General features: G+C 33.0%; 2 protein-coding genes across 8 annotated transcripts; one reads left to right on the top strand and one right to left on the bottom strand.

Moving 5' to 3' along the window:
* Positions 1-4370: 4370 nt before the first annotated feature.
* Positions 4371-8001, top strand: LOC142555462 (mechanosensitive ion channel protein 10-like). Of its 7 annotated transcripts, none has more exons than XM_075666331.1 (6): positions 4371-4752; positions 4973-6477; positions 6579-6699; positions 6896-7189; positions 7292-7494; positions 7576-8001. In XM_075666331.1, the coding sequence occupies exons 1-6, from the start codon at positions 4750-4752 to the stop codon at positions 7823-7825; spliced, it is 2376 nt and encodes a 791-aa protein (XP_075522446.1). In that variant the 5' UTR covers positions 4371-4749; the 3' UTR covers positions 7826-8001. The 7 variants fall into 7 exon arrangements, with proteins under 7 accessions (XP_075522446.1, XP_075522447.1, XP_075522449.1 ...); XM_075666332.1 differs by having other exon boundaries at positions 4989-6477; XM_075666334.1 differs by having other exon boundaries at positions 4371-4667.
* Positions 8002-8636: 635 nt separating this feature from the next.
* LOC142555463 (thermospermine synthase ACAULIS5) lies at positions 8637-11782 on the bottom strand. The gene is made up of 10 exons (XM_075666338.1): positions 11499-11782; positions 11331-11397; positions 11101-11195; positions 10825-10927; positions 10040-10128; positions 9782-9938; positions 9427-9502; positions 9252-9310; positions 9030-9166; positions 8637-8937 (listed from the first exon to the last, which is right to left on the bottom strand). The coding sequence occupies exons 1-10, from the start codon at positions 11648-11650 to the stop codon at positions 8859-8861; spliced, it is 1014 nt and encodes a 337-aa protein (XP_075522453.1). The 5' UTR covers positions 11651-11782; the 3' UTR covers positions 8637-8858.
* Positions 11783-12740: the final 958 nt, after the last annotated feature.

A 12740-nucleotide genomic window follows, 5' to 3' on the forward strand; every position in this document is an offset into this window, starting at 1 on the left:
TAAAAAATAAAATTTATTTGGAACACATCGAATAGAGTATTAAATGAGTAAAATTATTGCAATGTTATTTATATAGTGATATCAGTGTATGACGAATATTTGTTATCTGGATGTTGGATGTATTATTTTGGGATGTTCAATAATATAATGAGTTTGTGTTTTTTTTAGTTGTTCCTTTTGTCGTTTTGGTTATTTATGAATAAATTTATATTTTTATATCTGATTTAAAATTAGTTCATAGATATATTTAATTTTAACAAGCTCAAACTCGAGCTCAATTCTATGCTTTATGAGCTCGATAACGAGCCGAGCTCAAGCCAGGCTTGTCAAACATGATAAACGAGCTATTAATGAATCAAGCTCGAGCCCGGCTTGATTAACATGATAAACGAGCTTTTAACGATCCGAGCTCGAGCTTTTTTCGAGCTTAATAATTTCAATACAAACTGAGCTCGAGCCTGATAATAGAAGCTCGAATCGAGCCCGAGTCGAGCTCGATCTTAAACGAACCAAGCTCAAGCTTGATACTGTTTGGTTTGGATTGTTTACATCCCTAACAACCTCACCACCATCGATGATTTCGGTTAGAAATAAAACTAGCAAGCGGAGCATGTCAAGTTATGGTAAATAGATGATGAATCCAAGTATCAATCTCACATAGACTAATATTTGATTACTAGATTTTTATCACTTAACTTAAGCTAAACATAATAAATAAATGGAGGATATATGAATTATTAATCTAAACTATAAAATAAAAAAAAACTGCAATAAAAACGATGAATTCAAATATCAAGGAGGGATTCGACTTCGAATAATGAAATAAGACACACAACGGTATCGAACTCTACTATGTTTATACGTGTTAAAATTCAATTAATTATTATATTCTTGACAATCACGGTGAAATTCCTAAGCTATTAAAAAGAAATATTAAACCAACGTCGATCAGTAATTAAAATCAAGAAAAATGATATATTGAAATTAAATTAAATATCAAACAAAATATTGTTTGACAATATTGTGATATTAAAAGAGAGAAATTTATTTCATAAAATCAAAACAAATAAAAAACATAATGCTTGAAAATAATTTTGTGTTAAGTATTTAATATTATTTGATCAAATTAAAAATAATTATAACACATGCAACACATGTCCAGTTCACGTATAAATAGGAAATATACTTCGTTTATATTAGAAGTCAGATTTTCATATTTTGTCGTTTTTTAAAAATATATACACAAACAACGCAGCCACTTCGCATTCCGTTTTGTTGTCTGTTGGTTGTTGAATTTAATTACTTTTTAAAGGAATGGTATTTAATTCCCATGTTTTATAAAAACAATTCCCATAATTCACACGTTTGTTTCTTACTATTAATTTACAAGAAATTTTCGTGTTCACATAACGACTTAGGTCAATTTTCAACGGGGCTCTCCAATTCGTTTCGATTCATGAAAAATCATTATTTTTTATACCATAAAATATTATTTTTTACTATAAATATGAAATGAATAGACTCATGAGTGATGAGACTGTATCACGTAAAACTTAATCGTTTCTCTTTAACTTGAACATAACGATGCAATGCTCAACAATAAATAATTATTTACAATTTATAATATATTGCAATGAATAATTTATTTTATTTTTAACAATTAATGAGAAATATTAGTTAAAAGACAAAAACTTGTGTGAGACGGTCTCACAAGTCGTATTTTGTGAGACGAATATTTTATTTGGGTCATCCATGAAAAAATATTACTTTTTATGCTAAGAATATTAATTTTTATTGTGAATATCGATAGATTTGATCTGTCTCACAGATAAAAATTTGTGAGACCGTCTCACAAAAAACCCACTCTTAGTAAAATTATATTCGGCTTCTTTTGGGCTCAATGTAAAAGCAAGCAACATATGCTCACTGATTACATATTAAAGTAGCTTGTTATGAAATTTGATTTAAATGAAATTTATATTTAGAAAAGATATAATCTATCAAATTAAAATGTTCTTTATAATTTTATATTTATTATTAGGTCATCGTAATGGAATCACCATAAAACTATGGTTGTTTAATTTTATAAAAAAATGTACTATTTATTAATCAAAATCTTTCCTTTACTCTTTTAAGTGTGTCAATTTTATTTTACATTCTAGTTAATTCATAAATAAATAAAACTTTGTGTGTCCAAAAAGTTTTTTTTATTTGATATCTAAAACATATTGTTGAATATAGGGGTATAAACGAACCGCATCGACTAGAATATTTGTAAAAATTTAAATCTCGAATGCGGCTTGAATAAAATATATTCGAGTTCGAGCTTGGTTCGAAACTCAAAAATTTTTAATTTTTGACTCGAGTTCAGCTAGAAAGAAAGTTTGAACCCGAGTTCGAATTTGACTCAAAATCTTCAAACTTATTCGCGAGCTATTTGGACTATTGTTCAGATAGTAATGTTTGACAACGAAAGTTTGAAAGATTGAAATGTATATATATTTAATATATAATTATAAATATTTAATAAGATATCAAGGCTCGTGAGCTGCTCATAAATTATCGAATAAAATAATTTTGGCTCGAGTTCGGCTCGAAAAAAGTCTGAACATGTTCGAGTTCGATAAATTCAAATACAAATCAAATATTTATCGAACTGGTGCAAAAAATTCGCGAACCGCCTCACTTGAGCCGGCTCGATTCGTTTTGAAGCTTAATCTTGGGCCATACAAATTGTTGAAGCTAAATGTGTGCGTAGATAAATTTAAATTTTTAGAAAACAGAATTCTTAATAATCCAAGTTTTATATTTTTTTGATAAGTTGTTTGTTGATAATCCGAGTTTTAAATATTGTAACTCCTCCACACGAATTTATACATAATTACATATCTTTCATTTTTTTTAAGAACACACAGATCATTCTTAACTAAACAATATTTTACAAATGGAATTACTTTCTTTAACTAGAAATTTGTTTAATATTATCTTTTTTAGTAATGAAATATTAATTAATTGAATATGAAAGGTTGCTGCCAAATTTGAACAATTGGATTGTGATAAATGAGCAACAAAGAAATTCAATTTTATTTATTGGATGATGTAGCCATTTACTTGAACTAAAATGATATGATTACTGATTTAGTATGTTTTTATGAATTTATATATGTGAGATGGGTCGCCTCGATTTACATCTATAGTGAAAATTAATATTTTTAATATAAAAATTAATATTTTTTTATAAGTCGGTTTGAGACAGAGATATTGTGCAAGCGAAAAAGTATTACTTTTAATGTTAAGAGTATTATTTTTTATTGTGAATATCGATAGGGTTGGTCCGTCTCACAGATAAAGATTCGTGAGACCTTCTCACAAAAGACCTACGGGCAGAAGGGACGTGTAAATTACCCGTTATTTTTTTCCACTCAAGTTCGAGGCACTCGAATTCTTGAAGGTAATAATTGATCTTGGAATTTATTTGTTCCAAATTAAATTGAATTTCGCAGCAATAAAATTAGACACGAAATAAATATATCCTATTTTTTTATGGAATTTATTCCATATTGTTAAGCCTCATTAATAATCTTATTATGACGCCTGATAGACACAAGATCTCAAATTTGATAAATGTTATTTTGAATTCCTTCGTAATAAATTGATATACATAACTAAGAAGATAAATCCGAAATATCTCAAAAAACTCGTAAAAAATTATTATTTTTATATAAAAAATATTACTATTTATGATAATTATGAATTTAATTAATTTGTCTTATTTAACTTGTGAGAAAGATAATTATTCAAATTTTAAAATATTATATTTATATTAATCATTCAGATAAATCAAAAAGTTTTTTATTTGTTTTATGACAAAAATTTGTGTAAGATGGTCTCACGGATCGTATTTGAGTTATCCATGAAAAAATATTACTTTTTATGTTAAGGGTGTGTTTGGTTGAGTGGATTAAATAAGGATAGATTAATAGTCAAATATTTATCGTTAAAATTTTAAGTTGTTTTAATAATCATTTTGACTCGGTTTAAGATCCAATTTTATTAATCAAATAGTTATCCATAAAATTGGATCTTAAACCGGGTCAAAATGATTATTAAAACAACTTAAAATTTTAACGATAAATATTTGACTATTAATCTATCATTATTTAATCCACTCAACCAAACACACCCCCCAAGAGTATTATTTTTTATTGTGTATATCGATAGTGTTGACCTGTCTCACAGATAAAGATTCGTGAGATCGTAGAAATACTCTTATTTTATTTATTTAAATATTTAATAAAAGCTCCAATTATTTCGACAGCAACTTTGGCTAATGATCTTCCTATTAAAGTTGGTTTCCTTTAATGTTCCTCTAGACATTGGTACATTACAATGAAATGTGAACGCCTTTCCATGTTCAAACTTAAAACTTCTCCATAGCTACTTTTTCGATTAATTTAGTATTTTTTTCTCAAAAAAAAATTTACCCTTGTCACCTTCTCCTCCCTACTGCCGCCTTGTCCTGCTGAAACCATATTTTCTCATACTCTTCACTGCTAAAAGAAAATACTGGTTGTTTTGTTGAGATAAACTTAGCGGGCTTGTGTGTTGTTACCCGTTGCTGGATCTGTCTCAGGTTTAATTCCTCAGGTGACTCGTCACTTTCTCTGGTAATGAAGCGGACCCTTTTCTCGTCTCTTGACTGAAAGGAAAGAGAGGGGAAAAAACCACCTTTGTTGATGCAGATGGGATATGGTGTTATATTCTTATTTTATGTGTCAAATTGTTTCGAGAATGTTGTGTCCTTAAAAGGGAGTTTTACTTTCGGGAAAGTTTGAGCTTTTGTATTCATAGTTATATGTCCAGTTGTTTCAAGAATATCGTGTTCTTAAAAGGGAGTTTGACTTTCGGAAATGTTTGAACCTTTTCGCTCTTTTCGGATTTATTTCGTGCCTATAACTCAGTAAGTTAGCAGGATATTCGTTTGGCAGGTTTTCATATTGCAATGGATGCGAGTGGTAAAGTTTCGAAATCCAGCGGAGAGATAAGCATGGTGGAGGGCCACAAAAAAGAGAATGACTTGATCATTAACATCCCTGCAGATGAAGAGGATTCAAAATTTTCGATTCCCGATTCTTCGACGGATCAAAATTTTAAAATTTCAGTTGATTCACCTCATAGATCATCAAATGATTCAGTTTTGAGTGCTCGAAAGTCGGTCACATTAAGTTTCCCGTCTCCAGAAATTGTAAGGTTCGGTCCAAGCCCTAATAAGCCTCCCAAAATCCCACAAAGTGGGACTCTTACTCGTCGGATTTCCCTTTCAAGGCCAGTTTACTCAAAACCCAAATCTAGATTTGGTGAACAATCTGTGCCAATCGACAATAAGATTTTCGAAGAAGATGAACCATTAATGGATTCACGGGTGATGTCCAGTCGGGGTTCGCCAAACACTAAAGTGGACGTTAACAATGTTAGCTCTAGAACGGTGCCGATTACACCAAAGACACCATTGATGGCGTCCCCAGGAGGCTTGGAAGGAGTTGACAAGGATGAAGAAATATACAAGAAAGTAAGCATCAGGAAGAAGCTAAAGTATAGGAAAGTGAAAACCAAGGTTCTGGTCGAGTGGTTCCTGTTTCTCTGTATTCTGGGGTGTTTAATTGCTAGCTTGATCGTAGATAAATTGCAACAGTGGATGGTTTGGGGTTTGCAAATTTGGAAGTGGTGTGTTCTTGTTTTGGTGACCTTCAGTGGTATGTTGGTCACTAAATTGTTGATGCATTTTGTGGTTTTGTTGATCGAGTTAAACTTTTTGCTGAAGAAGAAGGTGTTATATTTTGTTTACGGTCTAAAGAAGAGCGTTCAGTTCTGTGTTTGGCTCAGTCTTGTGCTCCTCACTTGGGTTTTTCTATTCCAAGAAGGGGCGGAGAGATCCCATAAAATCACCCGTATTTTGGACTTCATCACTTGGACCATGACTTCGCTACTGATAGGGTCATTCATGTGGCTTCTTAAGACTTTGTTGCTGAAGATTTTGGCATCTTCATTCCATGTGAACACATTCTTTGACAGGATTCATGAATCAATGTTTCATCAGTACATTTTATTCACGCTATCTGGGCCACCAGTTATGGAGTCGGAAGCAATGTTGGGTCGAACAAACAGTAATGTAACTCAATTCAGTTTTCGGGTTTCAAAGAAGGGGAAGGATGGAAAAGAAAAGAAAGAGAAAGAAAAAGAGAAAGAAGTAATTGATATGAGTAAACTCCATCAGATGAAACAAGAAAAGGTCTCGGCATGGACCATAAAAATGTTGGTCGATATGATATCTAATTCAGGGCTGACCACTCTTTCAAATGTAATCGACGAGACTGCTTATGGAGGTAATGAACAGACAGATAAGGAGATAACCAATGAGGAGGAGGCAATTGCTGCTGCCTATTACATTTTCTTGAATGTAGCTCCACCTGGATCCAAGTGAGCAAATCTATCTTTTGAAATTAAAGAAAATAGTTTGAAGAATCAATGTCTATTTCGTGACATTTTTTTCAGTATTGTTTTACGTTTTAAATGATCAGGTACATAGATGAACTGGATCTTAGGAGATTCATGATTAAAGAAGAGGTCGATGTTGTATTTCCAATGATTGATGTGGCTGAGACTGGGCAAATTGACAGAAAAGTTTTAACTGAATGGGTGGTAAGTCTGGCCTTTTCTCAGCTCCGCTAAATTGTGATAAATGAGTTTTTAGCCTCATCTCGAAGAATTATTGGAAGAACTTTCTCTGTAGAAAGTACAATTCATTATTTGTGAAGCAATTGTCAGTAGTTATATGATGGTTTAAGCTCTTGAAAATTGAAAACTTCTTTCAATACGCACATTTATGGTCGTGCAGGTGAAGGTTTATAAAGGCCGCAAAGCTCTAGCTCATGCTTTAAACGACACGAAAACCGCTGTAAAGCAATTGAACAAAATTGTTACTGGAATTCTTATTATCATTATGATAGTAGTATGGCTTCTCTTGGTGGGAATAGCAACAACCAAAGTGCTCGTTTTTCTCTCTTCACAGCTTGTTCTTGCAGCCTTTATGTTTGGAAACACTTGCAAGACCATTTTCGAAGCTATTATTTTTGTATTTGTGATGCATCCTTTTGACGTAGGTGACCGATGTGTCATAGATGGCGTTCAGGTAACTTTCCTGAGTTGGTCACATCATTTTTTTTTGTTCTAGTATTATCTCTAATTCATATCTCTAATTCATTTTTTTTTATTTCCTTGAAATTGTCTACAGATGATTGTAGAAGAGATGAATATCTTGACAACCGTGTTTCTTAAATTTGATAAAGAAAAGATATTCTATCCGAACTCTGTCTTGGCTACCAAACCGATTAGTAATTTCTACAGAAGCCCTGATATGGGCGATCAACTCGATTTCTCCATTGATTTCAAGACGCCCGTTGAGAAGATAGGCGCATTGAAAGATAAAATGAAATGGTGACTATCCTATATCCTCTTGTAATGTGTCAGTGGCGTTAAAATTATTTGTGTTTTTACTGTCGTATCATGAATGACTAGGTACATTGAGAAAAACCCCCAGCTTTGGCATCCTAACCACAGTGTGATAGTGAAGGAGATCGAGAACGTGAATAAGTTAAAGATGGCTCTGATATTTAATCATACAATGAACTTTCAAGATTTTGGAGAGAAGAACAAACGGAAAAGCGAAATTGTCTTGGAGATGAAGAAAATCTTTGAAGAGCTGGCTATCGGATACTATCTTCTTCCCCAAGAAGTTCATCTTATTGAGTCAAAAAATAGCAACTAGACCAGAAATGAGCCAATGATTTTGGAAGCGTTGTACAAGTTCACATTACCAATCTTTGTCATCTGAAGTTGATAGTTATCTTGCACCACTCCATTCTACGTGTATTAATACTTGCACAGACTTCAAATGAAACCATTTGGCTTGTTCTTTATGGGTGATTCAATGAGTATTCTCATCTGCATCTTGCTGAAAGATTCATTTACAAAGAAACTGACAGCTCTGTTTGGTGCTAATGAGCCCCCATGAGCTGCGGGAAAAAAATCTAGCTTCTGAAGACAATAAATGGTTGAGAGTTAATTAAGTTGACTAGCTGCATGAGTTTCCACTGCCGTGACTTTTATTAGTTTGCAGTGGGGCGTTCTGCTTGTTTCTTGATCATTTTTGTTTGCTATTCCCAACCAAATGAATGAGACTGTTTTACTGGGATATTCGAAGGAATTAGAAGGATACAGTGAATAGAACGAATGTTTTTTTTTTCATGGATTTTAACATCAATGATTGGAAATTATGTTACTTTATCTATTTCGCGTTTGCGGTTTGACTTTGTTCGTGTTCAATGTTTAAATTTATCGGGTTAAGCTAACTTGGTCAATTTTGTTACTTTTTGACCAAATAGGGGGGATTAATGTTATATGCGGAATAGTTGGATACTATGCCTGTAAAAGTACTAGTATTTGATTCCTTCAGTTGCTTTGAAAATTACAAGAGTTCAAGATTTATGTTTGATTCGATTATTAAGAGAGTGTTTGCAACCTTAAAAAAATGTGTCCAAGATTTTCTTTTATATGGTTGCAAGCACTCTCTAACTAAATTGAAAAAATAACAACAATAATTTCATAGCATGCAATTTAAGAGGCTTAACGGAGGGATTTAATGTCTCAAGATTTTTCAGTATTGCATAAAAACCAAATAAAAAAGCGCTTATCAGCTTAAATTTACCAAGGCCGTTTGCCTCTAGCAATTACAGCATCATACTATTTCATATCATTGCTTCTTCTGTACACCAGAAGTTCCTCCCTACCCTAGCTTGGCTTTAAATCCGGTAAGCGACGCCTTGGCCATGAATAAACCGAGCGTTATCCTCTGTGTAGACATGACTCTCGTTCTTCAACCTGCATTGGTTAAAAATAGTCCCTGAGTCATGCCAGTCTTAGCAGTATAAATTGGACGCTCAAGGAAAAGATCAGAGGCGCCTGCTGCTTACGTTTTGGCGACTGTCTTGTTCAGAATAGTCGAGGCGACAAACGAAGCACCATTTAAGTACAACAGTTCTCCATCAATTCTTTCTGCTATCTTCTTGTCCATCTTCTTGGCTTCAATGCCGAGCGGTTCATCAGAGGCCTAAATATAGCCCGAAACACGTCAATCTTCAATCAAATATGCCGTATAATTATAATAAATAAAGCAGGCATTTAGGTGTACTTACAATGACCCATCCCCATGTATCAGCAAATGATGGAACATGAGCGACGTATGCGCGAACATCTGCACAAACACCAACGGATAGAGTCATGTATATGATTTACATTTACCATTGAAGTGATTTTCCTGTGTACTTGAATGGCCTTAAAAAGGAAAGGATTCAAAATATTGAGACTTACACTTGAAAACCTGTTTTATTGTGTTGTATATTGATGAGAAGACTTCCTTATGAGTGAAAACCCCTGCCGGCCCAGCCTATACACACAATATATCAGAGATGGTGAATTTGAATCAAAAGTGCAGGCACATTCTTGCTTGGCCTAAATATTTATGGTATTTGCTACACTAGGTGTTTTCTAAATCGTCGAAGAACCAATATGCAACCAATATTGAGCCATTAGATCCTTGAGACAAAGCCAATTTTACTTCTCTAATGCATGTTAATCAAGAAACCATCCAAGATTTTGTAATATACACGGGTATGCCAACTCACTGCAAGCTGAAAATGTCCAACCAAATACAGTAAAGACCAACCTGAGTCACGAAGATGCCATTGCCATTGAGCTTAGGCTTCAAAATATTTTGGTAGAAGGATTTTGTGTACAGCTGGTAGCAAGGCCCTCCTTCAACTGGATCAGCTAAATCTCCCACGATGATGTCAAACTTTTCCTCCCTTTTCTCCAATTCAGCTCTGAACAAAATCAGCAAGAATTTAGTCCAAACTTTTAAACAAATAATTTCCCATGTCAAAAACCTCGAAAACAATTTAGGCAAAGATCTGGTAATCCTTACTTGGCATCATTAATCACTAAGTTAAGCTTAGTATTCCGAAAGGCCTCATGATTTGCACTGAGATGCTTCCTGCAGAATTCAACAACTTCCTGCAAGTGGGGTACACCTTTGACCATTTGATCTCATATTATATTATATGATTAATCGAAAGTTGGGAGACAAAATGAATAGAAAAAGTGTTTTTGTGCCCCCTTGATACCAATCAAAGTAGGAGACAAAAGGGCACAAATATGACCCAAAAAATATTCAAGAAATCATTAATTGGTATCTTATCCAAATATCTACTTTAAGAAAATGGTGCTACCACACCTGTTCGTCATTATGAATGTGCATGCCCCTTCCTAATGAACTCATTACAAAATAGTCAAATACATTGTACCGCTTCAATTTAGCCCAGCAAACAATCATTTTTAACACTCGATTTTATATGTTATATGTGTTAATATGTCAAACACAGATGTAACAATAACTAAATTTTTGTATGAAACGTATGCTTTAAATTTATATTTTCTTTATATATTAATCATATATTCGTGTATTCGTAAAATAAATGAAAAATTATATTTTTTATCTTGTATATTTGTCTATTTGCAATTTTGGTTCAGTATGTTGTCATATTTCAATATTTGTCTATTATCTCTATAAGTGTGTAATGTCGCGTCAACAATCCCTATTAAAAGTGACTAAAAATGTCAAAAATCAAGATTAAGATAATTGATACATTACCGGAAAATAAACAATTCTCCCTAAAATAAATAACTAAAAATTTATCGGAGTGAAAGTACCTCATCGATATCACACATGACTACTTTGTCAATGGATCTGTGCCTGAGGGCTTCCCTTGCAGCAGATCCTTCACCACCTCCCATTATAAACACCGTCTTCGGGCTACAATCAAACATATCATCGAGTAAATCTACACACAGACATATATATAACAAACATATCATCGAATAAATTCGCGCGCGCGCGCGCACACAGAGCAAGATAGATATATATTCGACGATAACCACTTTTTTTTACGAAATATAAAACGGGGGACTAATTGACTAGAAGCTCACTTGGGGTGACACAAGAGGGCAGGATGAATCAAGCATTCATGGTAAATAAATTCATCAACTTCTGCACTCTGCATTTTCCCATCGATCACCAAAACCTGCATGCAATAAAATAAAATAAAATATTTAAATTTACACGTCAAAATAATTCATTACAAAAAATTCTGATACAAATACACAAGAAAGTTAAATTATTACATAATTGTATTTGTTGTCACGACTCGACTACGTACCTTCCCGAACCGTTTGGTGTCCAAAAGAGCTATATCTTGGTACTCACTTGTTCCTTTATACAACACTCTGCAGAGGAATTATATTAAATGGAGGATGAAATTAATTTGCTTGCCTAAAACTGTAAAATTCGAATGAATTTACATGGGATTGAATATCATCGTACGTACCGATTCAAAGCGAAGGACCATTTAAGATCGACGTCGATTTCTTCTTCGAACCAAGAATCATCTTCAATCTCATGATTTTGCTCCATTATCAAGTCAGTGGTTTTGAAGTACTCAATACTTGGGTAACCAAAGAACTCCACAGCTTCACCCATTTCTCAAATTTGTAGCTTGTATTTATTTATAAAACTTTGGTTGGAAAAAAACAGAACAAAGCACCAAAACAAAGGAATTAGGAGGAGAAGGCCTGAAAATCCAAGTGTAAATTTGCGTGTCATTTATAGTTGTAGTTACCCAAGTGGAAGCCTGCCCATATTCCAATATATATATATATATATATATATATGTTATGTCCTTTTGTAATAATAGTCACTACCTAAATGGTAGTTGGATCCTACCTTTTTATTAAATATAAAATTCCTTTTTTTGTGTAATTTTAAATAAATTTTCGACGTCATATTTCCATGTTCAACTCAAGAACTCCCTCAAATTAAATGTCTTATTAAATAAAATGTTTTTAAGTTAATTGATGAGATATATTTTATGTAGTCAAAGGTACATTTATTATATAATTTCATCGAGGGCAATTCTAGAAGTATATCTTGATTTATATTTTTCTTATCAATTACAAAATTATTATTGACTAACAAAATATTTATTTCTTTTTCACGAGTAATTTTGTATTCAGTAAGAAAAAAAGTAAGTTAATATTATAATCAGTATATACACTATAAGATATAGCATTTGAGAAGTACATAATTAGAAAATTTTGAATTAAATTCGTTGCCGGCTTTCAAGGGTGGCAACTTGGCAAGGTGAGCAAAGTTGTTTCTCTACTTGGACTTGACAGTCTCCACGTACAATATATACAAGTAATTTGATCGGTGTTTATATAAATATCTTTGATAAATGTGCAGTATATCAAAGTTATATATATATATATATATACAGGGATGGATGTAGCTAAGGGCGGTCCCGGACTATAGCACAGCCCTTTTTTTTAATACTTAATTAAAATTTCAGCCCACCCATAAGGTCATAGTCCAGCCCACCAATTTCTTTAGTTCCACAATTACTGCTTAGGGCATAAGAACGCGCAATGACATGAAACTTGTAGAAAAGACTGTCAATCGTTGCCTACAGATGGGAATATGTGGTGGTCATGAAAAGGCTGATGCGAGACAAAAAAGTGAAACAGAGGCCAGAAGTTAGCTTTGCCATATAATATAATGTTTAGATAAGTTT

This window comes from Primulina tabacum, chromosome 9, assembly GCF_025594145.1.
Source record: "Primulina tabacum isolate GXHZ01 chromosome 9, ASM2559414v2, whole genome shotgun sequence".
NCBI lineage: Eukaryota > Viridiplantae > Streptophyta > Magnoliopsida > Lamiales > Gesneriaceae > Primulina > Primulina tabacum.